The sequence below is a fragment of the Falco rusticolus genome, chromosome 1 (assembly GCF_015220075.1).
Source record: "Falco rusticolus isolate bFalRus1 chromosome 1, bFalRus1.pri, whole genome shotgun sequence".
NCBI lineage: Eukaryota > Metazoa > Chordata > Aves > Falconiformes > Falconidae > Falco > Falco rusticolus.
Genome location: NC_051187.1, coordinates 69,821,034 through 69,842,200, shown reverse-complemented (window position 1 = coordinate 69,842,200; position 21,167 = coordinate 69,821,034). Strand labels below are relative to the sequence as shown.

Genomic DNA, 21,167 nt, shown 5'->3' with positions numbered 1-21,167 from the left:
GGTACTGTTTGTTTTCCTGGAAAGTGATAAAAATTTACTGTACGATACTAACTATAATCCCCAGAAAAAATTATGGACCAGTCTTATTAGGAGGCTATAGGGGTCAGATAAAATTTTAAGAAATCAGTAATTTTGCCTTTTCTCCCCCCTTCAAATTTATATTGCTGAGTTAGATCTTCATGGTCAAGTTCTTGCATGTTAGGTCTTCAACAGTCCAAAGAAGCAGCATTCCTAAGCCCTCCTGACCTCTGATGTAACACAGGCAATCAACAAATTATTATAGTCATGGTCTAAAGGTCAGACTTCCTTCATAGCAACTGGTACTGCCTCTGCTTAGGGTGAAACAACATTCATTCATTACAAAGTTTTCTTCTACAGGTTGACAAGCACGCTATAGTCCTGGTGAGAGACAGAAGAGTATGCAGAGCCAGAATGTAAATTAATCTCTTTGATTGAAAGAAATCAAAGCTAAACAACTCAGCTTGATGTTCTCTTCTATGGACAATCAAAGTCTCTTCTATCTTTAGTCAAAACAATGTGTATCTCTACTGATAATCTGCTTTGTCCTTTCTTTGTACACAGTTCTAATTAACTTTTTCAAGGGCTTTGCATCTTGAATACTTTGATGATAAATAATTTTTGAAAGGTTGATTAATGACATATTCTGAAAATAGGCCCCGTGACACATCTCAAGTAGGATATTCTCTATTACTAGAATATAACTGTACTGCTTTACCTGTTGCGTTCCAGCCATACCAACTTTTCAGTTTGTTCAGCGTGACAGTTTGCAATGATGTGCAGTCAACAAAACAGATGTAAGGGAAGTGCATAGCAAAGTTCTAAGGTGCATGAAATTTTTTCATGTGTATATGCCTCATTTCATTAAAAAAATATTGCAAAAGGAAAAGAATAATTACCTACAAATTTACCACACAAAACAAAATACTTACTTGCAAAATATAAAAGGCCTAATTTTCTGATGAGTTTGTTACCAAAGTCAGATCAAAAAAATGTTCATAAGGTTCTAAACAATATACTGGAGCTCTCTATGTTTTAAGCACCAGCGAAAGATATTATAACGACATCCATGAATTTAACTCCTCCATTTCATGAAAAAAATAACAGAATTTCCTCTATATCTAATAATTTGTGTCAGCCAGTCAGGAGTATCAACTCATTTCTTACATTGTCAGTCATCATACCAATATTAGAGTGTAACAGAATTCAATTATGAAATGAACTATTATTCTGGATATAGTGTATTCTCAGTAAACACAACAGACTACGTTATATTACACACACTTTAGAGATGCCCACATAATCTGTTTATTTAATTCCAGTGATCAGATATATTTGTTTCTAGCCTATCAATGCATGTAAAATGAAAGCTGTTAACTGAGAAAGAATATGAAATTATGACCATGGTAGTTCAAAAAATCCTGAAGGGAGCTTTGCCAGTTTTGACTTGGGTAATAACACCAAGCCTTATTCCTCACCCTACAGTAATTACACTGACTCAAGAGGAGATACTCCTGATTTTTGCTACATAAGTAGGATCGGAACAGGTCCCATTTACCCAGTGGACTTCATAAATTTTAATGAGTGTTACGTTGATACATGCCTCAGAGAAGGAGATTGAGTGGAGCTGACGTAAATACACCTGCTTTTTATCTGCTTTCTCACCAAAGAATGAAAATCTAGGGCACAGGATATGAAGGATACAAATGGAATGCTAAACATAAGGAAAGTAAATTGAATGGCATCATATTTCCTAATTGCCAGACTTACTTGATCTTAATCCACTTCAGACTGTTCTTAGTTTAAAGATACATCCCAAGACTTACTTGTCAATCATAACATTCACTAGCTTTGAGGGTTTTTTACTTCCCTGACTTAAGCTAAATGAAAAGAACAGGCCTACAATGTCTTGTTGTAAATCCTTTACAGACTGAATTGAGAAAACAGATTTAAGTTGTCTTGATTTTGACAGTGCTGAAGGTGCTATTGAAACATCTTTAGTTTCTCCCTGTGCTTGCTGTTTGATTATATGATGTGTATAGAAGTTGGGGGTTTAAAATAGGAAAACAGATTTCTATCTATATACCTCACACATTACCCCACTTGTTACAGATGTGCTTCTGAAGTTCTTAATAAGGAAGCTCAACTAGAAAATATTATCATTAGCAAAAAAAGAAGCAAAAAGGCCAGAAACCCACAACACTGAAAGCAGATAACTTTTTTACTTTTTTTTTTTTCCTGAAAAAGTAACGCTTTAACCTAGCATTACTGTCTTTCTCATGTTGTAGTTGAAGCAATTTAGGATATAAGCAAATTAGGATATTCTCTAAAGATATCAAAGGGAAGGATTTTTAAAAAAATTTTTGGTAATAAAATATTACCTTTTAAATCTGCAACAGGCACAGTTAGTTAACAGACTGAGCCATTTTGACATCCAATGTACCTGGAACAATTTCCCACAAAACATAAGAGTTCTGTATTAATACATATTTCATGTTTAGAAAAAAATAACATATTTTTCCTTAGTTAAACAGTAATATTTTGTAGGCTGTTCAGAAAGATTTATGGCTATGTATAAATTAACTCTCACCTAAAAATAGAAGTCAGATTTGCATATCAATGTGTGACATAAAGGGATAAATATTCCATTCCACTGGCAGTGATCTGAAGTTCTAACATAAATATCTTTTTGTACTTGTAAAATGACTGCTGAAAATGACTACATGCTCAAGGTAGCATGCTCCTCAAAAATCTACTTTGAGAAATTCAGAAAAGGTTTCCTCCTCAATACCTTAAATACATTTTAAATATATAAATCTAAATAGCATATTTGTTTCTCTGCAACAAACATTATTAAGTCACTAGGTAGATTAGTTTGTTAGGTAGATGGGCTAAGATATATTTTTAATGTCCACAATTACATTAGCACTTGAGAATGCATTCTCAGTTTTAGTCTTCTTACTTAAACAAGGGTCAATTTACTCCATTAGCACTCACCTACAAAGGTAAGCAGGATCACCAACAAAAGGATCAGGGCACAGATGCACGGAATCAGTATTAGGAGCAAAAGTCGAAGGAACTTGGCAGAAGCCAGTTTCTGGGAGCAACCATCCCCCATATTATCCTCATCTGTTCCTAAGACCTGAAAAACAAAGGAGCCCAGTTTTATCATTCTGGTGTCAATTAGTCTTCAACAGCAGTCATCCCCATTACACAGAGTAGCTATATGATTTAAATATATGCTATAAATGGCTTTTAGATTCTTAATGAGAAGTTGTACGTAAACTTCCTTTCTGGTGGACAGCCTGATGTAATCCGTAACTTAGTTCAGTTCACCCAATACCCACAGAGTTACAGCTTCACTGAAATTTTTAAACATTTCTGATGAACTAGAAGTTGGATAGGCATTTGATTTGAAAAAATTTAACTACACAATAAATTTAAGCAATAAGGCTAAAATCAGCTCATATTATAATTAAAAATAATCCATTCCTAATTATTCAAGAGCTCCATGTTCTTAAGTTTCTTTTATTAAGGCATCATGGAACTATTATAATCTTTGTTTTAAGTGACAATAGAAGCAATAAGGACTGTTCCACTTATGCACAATAATGCTGTCTCATTTTTTAAGTACTTAACAAAATTATAACTTATCACAGTTTGCAACTGTTTTCTGTTTCATAAATGGAATATAGAACAATAGAGAAAACTAATTTTCCAAATTCAATTTAGCTGCACAAAGTACAAAAAATTCAAACCTTTCAAAAGCCTCAACATGTATTTCTTTTTTTTTTTTAAACATAACTCCATTAAGAGTCCATCTGATATATTGGAGAAACATTATACTTTTTAAACAGAAACAAAATCAAAATTCCAAATTAATATTTAATAGCAAGATTGAAAATGATGTTGTAAAGTTAAGACATCTTTATTCAAAATTGAATAAAATAATTACAATTTTCCCTACGATAAGGTGAAATTGGATGGTAAGATTATCAGTACCAGACAATTTCTTCCCAAAGAATGACTAACAGTTTATCCTTTTTCTCAGAAAGATCAATCACATTGAAGTTGGTCATGACAGGACACAAGCGTGTAAATGCATCCATTACCCTGACAGCCTCTCCCCAAAGAATCTCAAGAAACTGAGGTCTACAACATATATATTATTAGTCTCATAAACACCAGTCTCTGCAGCTTATCCCTTTGGCTCGCTCTGCTGTAAATTCCCTTCGGTGAGGAACACATTACCAGACTGACTGGCACAAATGGAAGCTGAACTATTTCTTAAGGAACTGCTGCACAGAGACTAGATTTCTACCACAGCAATCTCACTGCCCCTTTTACTGCCTTGACTGAGAAAACTATAGGCAGAAGTGGGATTTAGAGCATAATTTTCCGTCATTCTGCAACGTCTCTTGTTCCAGCATGGCACAAGGACTATCTGTAAGGAAACTTCCCTTACTGATAGCATTAGAATTATCACTCATTTCTGATACCCCTGGTTACTAGACACTGCAGACACTGTACTGACAGCAGAAATTAAGAAAACTGCTTTTGTGCTGTTTTATGTACCTTTTCTGATACTGCTAAGCATCACATGTTATCTGACCTCCTTCAGACCCATCCAGTGCAGTGTCCCATATGACTTTTTTTGCTACTTCCCACTGTTCAAAGTAAAGACCAAGTAATATTGAAAATGCGTAAGTACCAGTATGGTGTGAGGTGCTAGTGGTATCTCACTTGATAAACTTCTTCCTATTCCAGTGGTTCAGTCTCAGCACCATCCTACTACTGCGCTTATCCAGCAAGCAGGAGTTAAGTTGTTAGTCAAAGATGGTGGGGTTATGTGAAACAGCCAGCTCAGGGTGAGAATAATAAGAGTGGTAGCTCTGTCTATTGAAAAGGTACAGGTTGGGTGAGTTGACAAAGGTCTGTAATCTGATCATCACCATCTCCCTCAACAAGAGAAATATAAAGAATGTTGGAGAGAGTTAATTGGTTTTTAATCAGAAGTGTTTTTCTTAATCAACAGCTTATTCAGAAGTTGCAAATGCTGCAATCCAAGATTTTGGGATATTTCAGCTAAATTACTGGCCTTCCCTGTAAGTAACACCTCAAATAGCCAGGCACAGATAAAGATACAGTGACATTTATAAAATCCCTGCTTGACTATGTAACTTTCTGCAGTCCACACTTGCCTACATTTCCATATTAAAATTTTCAAAGTCTGCCTGAAATTTTGCTTCTGGTTTTGCTGGAATATAGCAGTTTAGCAGCTACTCATGGCAGCCTTCCCTGAATTCTGTAACTTTGGTTTACGCAGCCTGTATTAGGCCCCCCGGGAGGTCCAAGCGCAGGTAACAAAGGAATAACACAGCTCTGTTATGAATACAGATCTCCCAAAACACAGCTGCCATAACTACTTTTGAAAGCACAGCCAAAAGAAAATATATACATATATATAAATGGCATAAAATTGCCCTTTCCAACAGTGCAGTGGTTACAGTGTTCTTGCAGGAAATGGTGCTGTTGAGTTCAATTCCCTCTTCAGCTTAAAGCAGTTAAAAGTTAGATCTGCAACTCAGCAGAGCATCACAATCACCTAACACAGACTCCTCCTGAATCAGAGCACACCATCTCTTGAAGTACCAGTATTCTGTAAAAAGGAACATGGTTCTGCTGGGCCACATAACAGAAAGCAGGACCATCACTCCACAGCCCAGTGATTAAGGCACTGGGGAGCTGACTCGTAGTTTCTTCAAGGCAAACAAATGTAAAACCCATCTCGTTTTCCTGAAGGAATGACTCTCAATCAAGATACGCTTTTTGCAAACCCCAGGCAAAAGTGCCCAACTCTACGCAGTGTAATACAAGGTAAATATTGACCCCTGACTCCACAAACAGTTTGTCTTAGGAATAAAAAATGTATGTTATCAATAAACAACAAAATTATATTCCCAAAGAATTGAGAAACTACACAGAAGCTGTATTCATCATCAATTTTTATGACTCTTCTTGTGAGGAGGAGGAGGTGATATTGAGTATTTTGGAGATACATGAGGTTTTAATCACTCCAAGAGCAAATGTATAACTGAGAGCAGAGTTACCACAACTGTTGCACAGATGCCTCAGAGCTAACCTAGGAGAAACGTTTAATGCGTGCCAACGAAAACCGTGAACTTCTTATGTTCCTTCGTTTCTGTGAGAAATTTTTTGTAAAGTCTGTTGACACTGTGGACGCTAGGAACTTTAGGCAAACGTTCATACTAAAGGACAGCCTCGTAACATTTTCTTTCTTTTCAACTCCTGAAAGCAACAATAAACCTCAATCTTCGCACTGACAACTTACTACCACGGATTTTAAAAGGGACTGTTGTATCCAAATTTGCTTTCAGTGACTGCTCAAGAAAAGAATGTCAGATTGTGAAAGACATGCTTCTCTAAACACCATGAATTACTAGTTTTGTGTAATAGCAAAGTAAATATTTATAGGCAACTAAACAGCATGTTGTTATTTTTTTCTTCTACAGGAAAAGACCTCATGAAAAACACTAAACCTATTTAAAATGATCATCAGTGATGCAGCAAACTTAATTTTGCCAGTTTTCCATCACTTGAACATCTACGTGAGCTTCTTCCTTCAATTTCTGTGAATATGAAATAAAACTAAAGATAGTGCTAATCGTTCTTATATCATCAATGAGAATTTAATAGTGTCCTATAGGTAAACATATGTACATTATAGCTACTTTTTAAATATTCCCTCATACTATTTATTTTCCTCTTGCCACCAAATATTGCAATACACAAAGAATATTTGCACCAGTTTTAAATGCTCTAGTATGCCAATGGTATCTGTATAAACTTCATACATACTCTGTCCTCACAACTCTGATAAAAAATGAAATACAGGCATAAATAATAGACTAAATGCACAAATAATGGAATGTTCACAGAAGAATGGGTCTGTAGAAGGAAACACGGGTGCTACATGCTTATTCATTTGTCTCACCTCAAGTTTCCAGGTTAGTGGCCAAGACAACAAACCCATCTCCCTCAATTCTCTCTGTAGTCGATAGTTACTCTGAATCATTCTCTGAGTCTGTAAGACTAAGGTACCTCACAGACACACATTTATCTCCCTCTCCAAGGAAAGGGCAAGACTTAGATGCAGAATCCTTGAGAGCAGACTGAAAGAAATTGATCCTAAATGCTGGAGATTTTGGCATAAAATAGATTTAGCACAGCACTGGACCAAAACATATTCTCAGTACTTGAAGATTACTGGTGCAAGTTCCCTTCCTACCACTGTTGTTAGAAAACTTGAATCAAGACTGTTAGGAATTAAATACCATGCGCACCGTAGTTAGGAAATGTCAGCGTTTGGTTTTTAAGGCCACAAGTTACTTGCTTTCAATACAATCAGATTTTGTATTAAACAAGAATATAGTGAGGATACATCAGATAAATTATTCTGACAGCTACAAAATGCTGCCCCTAATGAAATTCCATTAACCAGTGCTTACCTGGGTGCCATTCTCTCAGTAATGACTGCAATAAAGGAAAGACAGAATGCAGTAACTCTGAGCTAGTTTCAGTGCAGATTTTTAAAAAATCCTAGGCTTATCTAGGACTGCTGGATCAGACTGCTCACAGCTGATTTTCTGAAACCACAGAGGCAGAAAAAAGTAAGATAGAAAAAAAAAAGTTTCATCTTACTACTGAAAGACTAAAAATTCATTGGACCAAAATTCACAGCTTATCTTCTGCAAGATGTGGGGAAAATTTGATCTCATGGGTGTCATTTCCATAACATGCCTGTCATATTAAAGCACATAAATGACAGATTATGTTAAGATTTATATGTGAAAAGCCTATGGTAGCATTCAATTTTCTTTTTAGACACAAAAATTATAAGTTACTGGTCTATAAAGCAGCCTGAATCATGGTATAAGCACTTTACAAAAATATCTCCTGCTGTTGTCACCACAAACCTAACAGATGTTCTCCCAATAAAGAAATATCATTAAGGCTAACAGCCTACTCTCAGTATCTTCTGTGCATGATGAGTCTCTATAAAGAAATGCAGAAGACAACTGCTGGATCAGAAGCATCAAAATATCTTGGAACAAACCCTACACCAAAGTAGTATGTCGTGTTTATGCTGGAAAGAAGTGGAAAGACAATGCCATGACATGCAGGGAGGATGTCATTAGAGGGCAGTAAAGACGTAGCCTTGTAGAAGTCCTCATGCTGCCATGGAGGAATCCGCTACCCAGCCAAGCAATAGTTCATGTATGGAAAATACGTTCGATTATGAAAACTATCTGCAGTTCTTTCCGTATCCTTGACATTGTTCCTCTTCGAATGTTGAATCAGTGCTCCTGTGGTTTTACCAGCTCTCATGATGTGGGTCTTAAAGCTCTAGACTAATGGAGTCACACCGGCCATTCCAGCTTTCCTTTCCCTGTAAGGGAAGATGGTTCCCAGTTTGCATGGTTCAGAGCAAAAACTGAACATGTGGAGTGTCAATGTTTGAACACACCACAGCATATATGTGCGTGTATATATATATGTGTGTATAACTTTAAACACAGTCATTCTTACAGCCTCTTTTGACAGACTCATAATATTCAAAGACCTGGGAGTCAGTAACAGGAGCTGCAAATGTTCTTCATTTTTTATCAGTTCTGTCCTGTTCACGTGAAAATTTGGGAGTCAGCAGTGCGCTTCTATTTGACTACTGTATCATCCAAAGAAGGTAACACCATGCTTTAATAGCCACTGTAACGAGTAGAAAGTGCAAGATAAATCCGCCAAATGTACAGGCAAAGTCACATGCTAAAAACAGGAACTGGCAAAAAGTAACTGGAAACAAGCTTTTGCATAATCTTTCCTTTTCAGTGTTACAGGAGTCAGAAAGCCAAGCTGAAATGGACCAACTGAAGAATGAATGTCAAGGCAGCATAAGAAACTGATACGAAAGCAGCTTTTGTCTGCAAATACAATACTCAAATTCCAGTGTACATGAATTTAAGAACAAAAGTGCCATAATTATTCTGAAAGGAAATAGTGCAATTTAGGGGAGCAAAAAAACCCCCACTTTTCATACAGCAAGGCAGCCAACATAAGAAGCATGTTATTATCACATGAATTGTGATTTTCACAATGAAATACACTAGTTCTCCTGATAGTTCAAGTTCACTGTAATCCTGTAACTTCTCCCTGGAAATTCCATATCCTCAGAACCAAATTACAAATTGCTGACATAATTCATTCAAAGTTTATTTTGATGACCTCCTTTCCCATCTATGAAATAAAATACTCTGATTTACCCCTGTTTTAAGCACTGAAATATAAACATACTGAGTCACCATACCAATCCGAAACACACAGTAGCCCAGTAAGGGAAACGTCATATAAAGCTGGGCACATCTTTCCAAAAGAAATATTTGGTTGGTGCTAGATGCCATGTCCCACAAGATTCTTTTGGCTGAAACAGAAACCTGAAACATTTAACTTTCCTGACTTACATTTCCAATTAAAGTAAGTAGAGTATAACTGTGTCAGTGATGTTTCTTCTGTGTGCAGAAGACACAGTGTATAAAGTAAGATGATTTTTTGCCTTTCAGACTACCCTAGAGACCCATCAGCCACTTCTTCTGTTGAAGTGACCTTTCAAGCTGTTATTAATCCAGCATGAGACACAGTGTAGTAAAAATCCAAACCAGGCATCACCAGAAGTCACCAACTCAGACTCATGAATGTCGATGTGATACTCTTCCTTTCATTTCCATCTCACAAATTTGGAGTTCTTCACTCCTGAAAAATAATTTCAGCCATTTTTTGAGCCACTGAGACAACTTTAGAACCGAGAAACTGTGGAGATACACAGGAGAAGCTCAGAAGAGACAAGGTGACATTCAGATACGTCTCACCCAGTTCTGTGACAATGCAGTTGTGATGCTGACCCAGCCTCAGTTTAGGGCAGAGCCAGCGGTAAGTTTGCTGGGACAAAACCCGAACACAGCTACGGTGTTCCAGTTATCTTTGTGCTGGAGAGCCTGCACCGCTGCCTGCCAAGTGAGATCTCCTTTGGAGTGTGCCTACAGTGCTGTCCAAACAGCATGACTGCAGACCCCTCAGACACAACCCACCCCCACTTTGAACTTTCTAGCTGAGGTAAAACCAGCTATCAGAGCCACCAGCACACCAAGTTCCAGATCTGTTTTTATCTGGGATGACAGATAATGCTGTGCTGCCAGTGGTGTTACCAGTGTCCAACAAGTCGCTACCTTACAGCGTATGCTTAGTTAAGAGAGCTAGCTTGGTGCACCGTCCCTTTCTTAGTTCATTCTTCCCTTGCAGAAGGCTTTGAGGGAGGTGGAAATAAGTTGGTCACTCAGACATACGCACTATGGCTGGGAGATTTGGAGCTCTGAGGAGCAAACTATTGACCTTGGTTCTCTGTTACAGGTATCTATGCTTAACATCTCATCAAAAGGTGTGGAAGCAGAAAAAAAAAGGATTTTCATTGATTCCACGTACCTGGTGCCATACCAATAATTGCTCTCCACACCATTTAAAATGAGAACTAGACAAAACATTTAGCCATCATATAGGGTCAGTACTGATCACTCTTCAAAATTTGAATTAAAAGGGGGGGGGGGGGGGGAAGATATTGATCACTACTAGAGAACAGTAGTGTCACCCTTTCAATAACATTATGTTTGAATCTCCTCCTTTTCCAAAGGAAGTGCTGCTGAATAATGATTCCACTTTAACATAAATGTTAATTGTTTACATACTTATATATTGTACATATTTACAATTACTTATAATTTCACTGATGTAAACTTGCAACTACAATGGATGCTTTCCATATTTGCAATGGAACTTTGTTGAATTTTCAAGAACTTACAGATTAAGAAATGGTTCAGCTGATGGCAAACTTACTACTTCTTTAAACTCTCTCTTCTTTATTACTAACAGCTGGTGGCAAAGATGTGTGATATTGCCGTGTCTCATAAGCTGAGCAAGATTAAGTAAACATATGGAAGACAGAAAAGAGTTTTCAAAAACCAGAGCATCTGTGGAAGACATTGATTTCAAGAACTAGACTATCGTTAGCATTATCTGATATTTCTCAATACCAGAACATGAACATCCATTCAGCATACTTCAGCAGGAACCGGAAAAGTGTTTTGGGGAAATTAATCTTTAATTAATGCAGAATTTATGCTCTGGGGGGTTACTAGTTTTCTGTAATTTTCTAGGGCTTGCAAAAATTACTCATGGAAGATTCAATAGTGCCATGCTGTTTTTCCAAACACACCCAGAGACCACTCTAATGCCTTTCTGGCTAGCCAGATGTTTGCTGCATTGAAGTTTGCTAAGCAAGTAAAGCAGCAATGGCAAGTCTCTGGCTATACATTGCTGTGAATCACAACTCAGCAGGCAGGGGAGTAACACAGCACTACCTTCAGGCTCCTGCTTTGCTGGGAATTCAATAAGTGGATGCCTGCAAAAGAGCCATTAGCACCAGAAAGCAAAATTGGAAACCATAAAAAAAAGTCTTAGTGGACTAATTTGTGAAAATAAACAGATTCTGAAAAAACATTTTGAGGGGGTGGAGGAAAACCTTCTCCTAAGATCAGTTTTCCAACCTGGAAAAATAGAAGGGACAAAAAGATATCCTGCCTGCTTTGTGGTTCCTGTTCAGTGTATCAATCACCACCTGTGCAGAAATCCCACCAGAAGCCCCATTCCACACAAGGCAACTACACCTCATAACTGGACATACCTTTTTTTTTTTTTCCTATTAATGCCTGATCAGTAGGCTTAGCCTTCTGAACTTGAAGGTGACCAGTGCATCATAAATGTGCCATGCACAATACTGATTATACAATTAACCTATCTAAAATCAGAAGCTTTCAATGACATGAATTGGATGCTAAACTGAAATGTAAGCGAAATAAATGGCAGTAATCTTCTTAGAAGCATTTGTCTCCTTGTGTCTCCTGTATTTCTTATTCATTTTTCTCCAAAATGTATAGATTACTCTTACAGTACAAATGTCTGCCTAGAAGACATTAAAATTTTGGATTTGAATGTGTAATGTTAGCTTTACACTACTGACTTTTTTCTGATTTGTGAATAAAAAGATACTAACCCTTGGACCAAGGATAAGAGCAGTAGCAATGTTAATCAAAGGAAAGGTCGTGGTTTAGAGTCAAAGCAAAGCTTCATCTGTTCAGCATAGCTGGATATTTATTTGTCCTCTTCCCAAAGATGAAAATAGACTTACACAGGTCAATAACCTACTACCTATAAAATTTAGAGGTCACTCATTCATGTTTCAGCAGGATACCACATTGTTCAGAAATGTGCCATCTTTGACCATTTTGTTTCAGTAGCAGAAAACAGAGAAGGAGAAGGATATTTTTTGAAACTACCAGGACATCTTGACAGAAATAACTGAAGAGTTGACTAGAGATTAAACCCATTCATTATTGTTGAAGTTATGAAGCAATAAACTGATACAGAAAACTCAAGATTAAGAGGGTTAACAAGGCACTTACATTGGTGTATGCATTTGACTATGACTCTGATATAGGATCAAAGCTTTATTGATCACAGAAGGATTTGTGGGATAAAAACTTCCATCTAAGTCACTGAAACAATAGCAATCTGGTGAAATATTCTGTAAAAGAAGGAAAAAATCCACTGTATTTATAGCTACGACTATTTAATTTAATTGTCATCCCTAGAACAGATGTCAGCTTTCCTCCCATTCACATTTTCTTTGGAAATCTCCAGGAGTCACACAATAATCCTATCTGTGATGAGGAAAAAGTAAACGGAAACCATCTGGGTTCTTAGGCCTTCCAGACCACTATCAACACTATTCCACATACTCCAACGTTATAGGGAGAAAGAGAATTGTTAGTAACTTATATTCAATCATCATTTCAGATTCCTTTCCAACCTTGTCTACATGCACTACAAATTATTTAAACTTACACCTTTGAAATGGCTGAGCAGGGACAAACCCAAGCTTAAAAAAGACATTTGCTACTTAATTCTTTTGTTACATGGTTGCTACAAATCAAATACCAAGGAGAAAAAAAAAATTAACAAAGGGGGGGGAAAGATAGCTGCTTACTCTACAGTTCCTGATACTCTTTCAGATATATTATTCACTCAGACAATATTTGTATGTGTGCAGAACTAGCATCTTTCAAACAACAAGCTCTCTCTCAGCAACATCTGTCCCTCAACGCTGTGTGATGGCAAAAATGCACAGGCTGTTAAAGCAAGGTGGGTTCAGCCATCTCCTTTTATTTCTGAAGATGAGAAAATGCAGGAAGTTGGGGACAGCCTAACAACTGCAGTATGTTCTGCTTCTATAATCTCCAGGTTCCACTGGTTCTGGAATAATTTTAACATAGAGAAAATAATCTGCCTAGAAAAAGATTTGACACTGAAGGCAGGAGCAATGGAAGAAATCTCTGTGTCACAATGGAAGACCAGAGCAGACATAACTATAATAGAGACATACGCTGTATTATTACATGAATGCAGAGCTTCAGGTCTAAGAGACCTGGGATGGAAATCTCCTCGGTGCTACCAGTGGTTTTATTTCCAAGAGAATGCCCTTAACTGCTTTCTGAAATCTAATGAGATGAACAACGCAAAGAGCACGTGATTTCTTACTGCTTCGTTCAGAGGCAGTAAGGGGGAAAAAAGAGAGCCTCTTTTCCTAGGAAATGCTTCCTGAGTCTGAGATGCTCTCAAGTAACTTTCAGGAACGCCCAAGTGACAGTTCAGGCTATTTTGAAACTAGAAGCTCTCTGAGGTGACGAGCAATGGCAATTGCTCTGGGCAATTACTATTACTGTTAAATCACTGTGACGTTAAATCTCTCTGGTATCAAACAGATCAGACGTGGAAGATTCTAACACATTACTTTTTAAAAGACTAGGTTCCGTGTATGGCAGAACTGAGTATCACAGGTCTGGAGAAGATTTGACAATCACTGACCAGCCAGTCCCAAAGCATGAGCACCATCCACTCAGCACTGACCTTGAACTCTCTCTGAACTACAACACGTGAGTTGTAATAGTTGTAGTCTGATGCTGTCCCAAAGAAGGAAACTCATGTCTACCTTCAATTCCTTTCCCTTAAGGTCTGGGTGAAGATGACTTAAATGTTCAATATAGAAAATGCTGCTTTTTCAAGAAAAAGTGAGCCTCAGGATCCAGGAAAAGCACCTGCAAGGATGCAACCTGACAGTCTTTTTTCCCACAGGTTTACAGGATTTGTCCCCCACGGATGATTCTATCAGTAAAAGTTTTTTAAACTGTCTTAATTTCTGTGTAGTCTCTGGAAAAAAAAAAAAAAAAAAAAAAAAAAAAAAGCAGTATGTATTAATATAACACGCATGCAAAGGCTGGGGTCCCACAGAAGCATACTGTTATGGGAAACATGCTTTGAAACGAGGGCAGGGTTTGAATCATCAAAGCATAAACTTCACCATTCCAAAGCAGCTCTGATGGTATCTGATTTTCAGCCTCTTTTCACTTTCTCAGGGCTACACACTAAAAACTAACTGTTGCTGGCAATACTACTGACAAAAATAGAGAATTATAAACTGTGTGGCACCCAAAGAAGCAGACGCTGCAGAGGTTCCACTCTAATGACGAAGGCGGTGAAAAGGAACTGAAGGATGACTGGATTCATTTCATCCCTTCCTGATTTGGGGATCAGGGAAGAGGGACAGGGAAGCAGACAACCACAGAGGTAACACTGCCACTTCGGTCAGTTGTGAGCAAACATGCTTTCCCAAGCTGAGGCTGTAATGAGGTGGCTTCTAAATAATTCTGCCCCTGGTTACACGGGCATCTGTACTGGGTGTTGGTGGCAAGCTTGCTGGCAGTGGGGGCACTGCAGGGGTGGCCTCCATGAGAAGAGATCAGGGGCTGTCCCATGCTGGATGTGGCCAGTTCCAGCTGGCTCCACACCAAAGGACACTGCTGAGCCCATCAGCCGAGTTGGTGGTACCTCTGTGAAAACATATTTAAGAAAGGGTAAAAACCACATGGGTCTCTACCCATGGGAAAAGAGTGAGAAACGGCAGCACAAATACCAAGGAGGAGAAGCAGGTGCTCTGTGGCAGAGCAGATACTCCCCAAAGGACTGCAGCCCATGCAGGATCCACGGCAGAGCAGAGGAGGAGTGAGAAGGAAGGAGCAGCAGAGATGCCCTTCTCTGCTGCTGGTTGCCTCGCTGAAGGGATGGAGTGCCACATGTGGGGATAACAAGGGCAGAGGAGTCTGGAGTGAGGCTGAGCCTGGGAATGGGCGAGGAGAGGTGTTTTCCCCAAGTGTTTTAATGCTTGCTTCTTTTTTTTTGCTTTTGTTTCATGATACCTGAATCAGTAAATAAATATATAGATTAATCAGTAATAAAGCGTTTCCTCCAGTCGAGTCTGGTTTGCCCACAACAGTGATCAGTGAGTGATCTCCCCGCCTTTACCTCAACCCACAAGCTTTCCCAGTCTTATTCTTCCCATTTTGCCCCGGTGCCACAGGATGGAAGGGGTGAGCAGGCAGCCATGCAGGGGCCTGGCTACCAGCCCAGGCCACCCCACCACCCCAGCCCCCAGTGCGGGCCATGCTCCAGCGGCACTGGGAGCCAGGAACTGCAACATGGATGCGCCGGGAGTCACAGCAGCCACCAGACAACGCTGTCTGGTATCTGCCGCTGGCTTTGACCTCCAGATATTCAGATTTTGCAGGTGAAACAACCTGAAATAGCAGCATATGCACACACAGATGATTACAAGCACTGCTTCAAATTACAGCGGCTTGCAAGCACAGGTGAGGAGAAACTATCCCTTCAGGGGAGCAGTCTTCTGCCCAAGGTAGGCATGGAATGACATCTAATTCAGACTTCAGAGGTAGCAAGATTCCCATCTCTTGCTTGAAAGGGCAAGCTCTTGCTCACTTGTTGTCTCGTTATTATTTTTATATTTAGGATACTAAACCATTATCCCCATTTCTTTCATGTTCGCTGATTTAAAAGGCAAGCCGAAATGAAAAACGCCGCTTGGAAGGGAGCTACCTGTTCCGCAGCTGAGCAGCAGAAACGAGCTGTGCTTCCACCTGATGGTTAAAACAGGAGAGCGGAACGCACGGCTGGGCGGCGGGGGCGCGCCGGCACCGGGCCGCAGGGGGGGCGCAGGGGGGGCGCAGGGGGGGCGCAGGGGGGGCGCAGGGGGGGCGCAGGGGGGGCGCAGGGGGGGCGGGGCGGGAGGGCCTCGTCCGCGCACCGCCGAGGGGCGCAGCCCGGCTCCGCCTGCGCCTGGGCCGGGGCGTGAGGCGCCGCCAGCCGGCGCCAGGGCCGCGGGCAGGGGGCAACGCCGGGGCCGGTGGAGTGCCCAGAGCCGCCGGGCCCCGGCGCTAGGACCGGCCGGCGGGGCTACCCGGCCGCGCTATTTTTACTGCGGTATTTTCTGCATTCAGACTTTCCACGGCAGGCGGCCCGGGTCAGGGGATCCGCGCTGCCGAGGGAATCTGACGGGTCAGCCCCGCAAGAGTTATTTATAGAGGGGCGGGGGACAGCGGGAAGGGATGCGACCGGCATCATGTTCTTCTGTCGCGGGGCTGCGGGCCGGGAACGGCACCGGCGAACCTGCCCCTCCCGGCCCTCTGCGGCGCCGGGCAGCGCGGCTGTGGCGGGGGCAGGCCGGGCCGCCCGCTCGGAGCCCGCCCCGCGCCTCGCCTCCGCGGAGAGCGGGCAGGCGGCGGGCACGGGGCTGCGGCGTGAGTCGCGGGGGCGGCCACCTAGGCGAGGCCCTGCCGCTCTTCCTTCCCACCCCCCCCCCCCCCCCCCCATTTTTCCTCATATAGTCTCAGGAAGCGAGGGCCCACCTCACACATACACTAACCCCCCAGGTACGGATCCCAGCAGGTGGAGAGGGACTTCCATGCCCTGGCACCCAGATTGCGGCGCAGGACAGTTCCAGACCAAACCACACACCTTCACAGGACGAAAATTGGCTGTGGAAGGGTCACTAGGATTAAAAATACAGAAGCAATGAGGGTAGTCAAGCTGGAGCCTGTCCGGCCACTGTCTTCAGAGGTTCTGTGTGTGAAGACCTTTCCAAGGAGGATTTAAGCTTTCCTTGTCCTGCTGTGAAAATCCGTCACTTCACAAAAGTTTATCACCCACATTTCTCCCTGGGTGCTGGAAAGCTGTGCTTACCCAGCCTGCCACTTACGAGGTCTGTTTCATTTTGACAGGGAAAGAAACTGAGCAGAGTAGAAACATCAGTATTTCAAACTGCAGCCAGACTGCCCCCCCCCCCCCAAGCCCTGCTGCTTAACTATTTCATCCTGAAGGCATTTAAAAATCAGGAGGTGTCTGGCTGCCACACTGGGAAGGGCCTAGAACTGCCCTGCTGCAAGTGGCCTGACACCCACCCCTGCCAGACCCGGGCTGGCATTCAGAAACAAGGCGTTCATCTGGCCTGGAAGTATTTGCTGAGGATACCTAACACGCCGACAGGATTTGACTCTTCCTACACAATGTGGTGGCAGCCGCCATCTTTTAAAACCTGGGCACACCACGAAATAGTGCCATTGTGTGTAACTGCGTCACAGAGCGAGCTTGCTGTTCAGCCTGAAAGCAGATGACCTGGTATCCACAGCCTCCTGGTCCAGGTGGGGTCAAAGCCACAGCTCCCATCTCTTAAGGGAGTGTCTGTAGTGCTTATATTGTGCCTGATGTACTGGGGTGGCCTGAATCTGCTGGACCTCAGTGTGGCAGAGCCTCACGCAGCCCCAACAGCCAGTAGGCCACACCGATGGAAGCACTGTCTTCCCCCTTGTGTGCAAAGGATTTATTCAGAGTTCATAATTTGTTAGAGCAGTTGAGTAGTGATGAGCAGGAGCTGCTGGCTTTCTTTGCTGGGTGTAACCATCCCAACATTCCCTTGCATATTCTGCCTTCTCCTGGAAGGACTGTTCCCCTTGTAAATGAGATTTCTGTCTGGGTGTTTATCCACCTCAGCCTTTGCATGCAATCCTCACTTGGCCATGCAAGTAATGACAAGAAATTATGCATCTGGCCATACATGGACTTAGTATAACAGCAGGACAGTAATGTTCCTTGAGGGAGTGGAGTGCTAAGACCTAAACCTGTGTATGAGCTTAGCAAATAAAAAAAACCCCAACCAACAATCCCAAAAAACAACCCCAAACCCCCAAACCTCCTACATTCAAGTCAGCCCGCATTTTAAAATAATTACTGGCACTGTTAACAGTCCTGGCTTTCATTTCCATCTGCAGACATCATCTAATACACAATTAACAGTTAAACAATAATACAGATATATTAAACTTCCCTGTGTGCATTGCACATTTTATAGAACACCTCCAATCATGACATGTTTCAAAGCATCTTGTACTTTTGATTCACTGCACACTCAAGTTATCTACCACAAGCACACAGTTGAGTGCCAGCAAAGATTTCTGGGAAGGAAGGGAATGCTTTCTTCAGTATTTTATAGTCCCAGCTCCAAAAGACTGAGGAAAAACAATGTTTTGTCCTGATGGTCCCATAAGATACTAATAGGGCGCAAGTAGATTCCTCTAGTCTGGGTGAGTGAGCTATGCTGCCTGGCTCACTGCCCCGAGAGCCTTCTCAAGAAAATGAGTACTGGTGGCTTCCTTAAAAAATGTGTGCTGAGTGACAATTACATGTGAGGTTGAAAAGCCGAGCTTCCCCATGGGCAGAAGAACCCAGCTGTTGGGGTACCCTATAAATGGCAGATGGAGGAGGGAAAAAAGGTCGTGAGCATTTCCTTTCTCAAGGAGCTTTGGACATTGTTTGGGATTCCCCTGTCCCCTGGAGGAGCCCCCAGCTTCCTACCGAACCTTGACGTCCAAGACACTCAGATGTCACCGGTTTTTATGAAGACACACAAGCATAGCGGTTCTATATTTCGCGGTATTGTTCCTTTATAGTTGTTTGGATTGCCTCAGTGGTATACTAATGCAATGCGGTCTGTGTCGCAGTACCTGAGAAGCTTATAATAGATGTCCAACTAGGGCATCCATTACAAAAACAAAGCTAGCGGATTACAGTTTAGTCCTGCTGACTTTGAGGAACACAGAAACGGTCTATGTGGCCATATGGAAAAGTCCATTCCCATATCTTTTACTGCTGAAAGCTAAACCTTCCCAAGGGACCCCATGAATGCATTAAAAGCTCTAGATATTTGATTTCACTTAAGAGTTTTGCCATCTCTGCCAGGCTGCTAATAATTTAAAATAAAGGTTAATTAATTAATCCTCTGCCACGAAATGCATCCAATGATCCTGCATTTTAAGACAAGTGCAGCAACGATACTACTGAAGTATACTGCTGTACTTACAAACTTGTGAAACCCGCTGCTGCGTGCGCCATTGCGGCCGCGTACGGATCGGTGCGACAGCGCGGGGAGCCCCGCGCCCCCTCTTCAAGCGCTACGGCATCAGGCTCAGCACCCCGGCGGGGACCGGAGCCGGCCCTCCCGGGGGGCGCTCCCGCTCGCTCGCCGCGGGGCTCCCACCGCCACCGGGAGCGCTGCCCGCCGGGCTGAGCCCGGCCCCGCTGCTCACCTGCGGCCCCCGCCGCGCCTCCCCCGCCGACAGCGCCACCCGCTCCGGGGAGACACCTGCTCCCCGGCTAGGGGAGGGAAGGGCGGACGGGGGGGGTGACCCTGCGGGTTCGCACTAAGGCATCAGCCCCCCTCCCATAAGGGCAGGCAAAGGATTCTCCTCCGCCCCCCGCCCCGCTCCTCCCAGGGGGTGCGCTGGGAGACTGCGAACACCCGCGCTATCGCCTCTGACACTTGCTGCCACCCAGGCTGCTGTTTCTCCCTGCAAGGATTCGCTGCCCGCCTCTGGGACCCTCCACGAGATGATCACCTCCCGTCGGTGGTGGCGGCCAGCGGTACCATCCCGCCGGACAGCCGTGGGAGGGCGTTGGGGCAGGGGCGGAGGAAGGGGAAGGAGGCCCCCCACCCGGCCTCGGGGTGCATCCGACGCGAGGGTAAACCCTGCCCCCGCTCGCTGGTCCGGGTGGCACTACGGCGCCCCGCTCGCTGGTCCGGGTGGCACTACGGCGCCGGGGGCGAGGGCACGGTGCGCCGGCTCCCCGGGACCCCGGCCCCAGCGGGGCTGCCGCGGCCGTCGGGCCAGAGCCCAGGTCCAAACTTTGCTCTGGGCACATCCCGGCCGGACCTGCTGCCGTCGGGCTCGGCGCGACTCCTCCCCGCCCCTTCCAGCGCCACGGCCACTAACGGGCACATCAGCCCCGGTGATCTTCCTCGCTGACTTCGGGAGAGGGCCGGGGGGAGGGCGCCGCTAAGCCCTTCGTGAAACGCTACCGACGACCGGTTGTCACTGCGACTCACCTACACGCACAGCCGCCTAAGTTCCGACGCGGGAGCGCCCGGGGACAGCTCCGCCGCGGCCTCCCGGGGACACGGCACCGACCCTGCCCGCGACCCGCTCCCCCTGCCCGCTCCGCCCCGCGCAGGCTGTGCGCAGCGCACGGGGGCTGCCGGCGGCCGCGTCCCCTCCTCCCGTCCGCCACCCCCGGCGGCCGGTGCCCCTGAGCGCGCTGCCCCCCGCCCGCAGCCCGGGGGTCGCCGAGCGCCGCAGCCAGCCGCCCGCGCAAGCCCCCGTCCCCGCGGTCCCCGGGCGGCCCCACGCGCGGAGGGGAGCGCCCTCGGGCTCGCCTTACCCGGTTGGCGGAGCGGACCTGCCGGTAGCGCTCCTCCTCCGCGGGCAGGGCAGGGAACTGTTGCATGGAGAGCATGCTCCGGCTGCGGCTGAACCCTCTCCACTTCGGCCGCCCCCCCCTTCTCTATCTCGGTCCCTGACAAGCCGCGGCCGCCCGCCTCCCGCACGTACACACTTGCGGGGCGGAGGGGCTCCGCATTTTGTCTGCTCGGCAGACTCCCCCTCCCCCCTCCTCCACCCAATAATAATAAACCTCGGCGAGAAGGCCGCCACATCCCCACCCCTTTTGCACACAAGGCTCTACCCCTTGGGGACAAGCTGAGAGACAGCCCACTTGCTCATTTCGCCCTA

The 21,167-nt window shown here is 43.8% G+C and overlaps 1 protein-coding gene across 1 annotated transcript in view; it reads right to left on the bottom strand.

The window, feature by feature from the left end:
- Positions 1-20,892, bottom strand: part of CORIN (corin, serine peptidase) — a 146,485-nt gene extending 125,593 nt beyond the window's left edge. The window contains exons 1-2 of the mRNA XM_037393916.1: positions 20,818-20,892; positions 3,016-3,160 (exon numbers count right to left, since the gene is read on the bottom strand). Of these exons, the coding sequence (XP_037249813.1) occupies positions 3,016-3,160; positions 20,818-20,892 (220 nt within the window). The remainder of the gene's footprint in view (positions 1-3,015; positions 3,161-20,817) is intronic.
- Between the last annotated feature and the right edge of the window lie 275 nt (positions 20,893-21,167).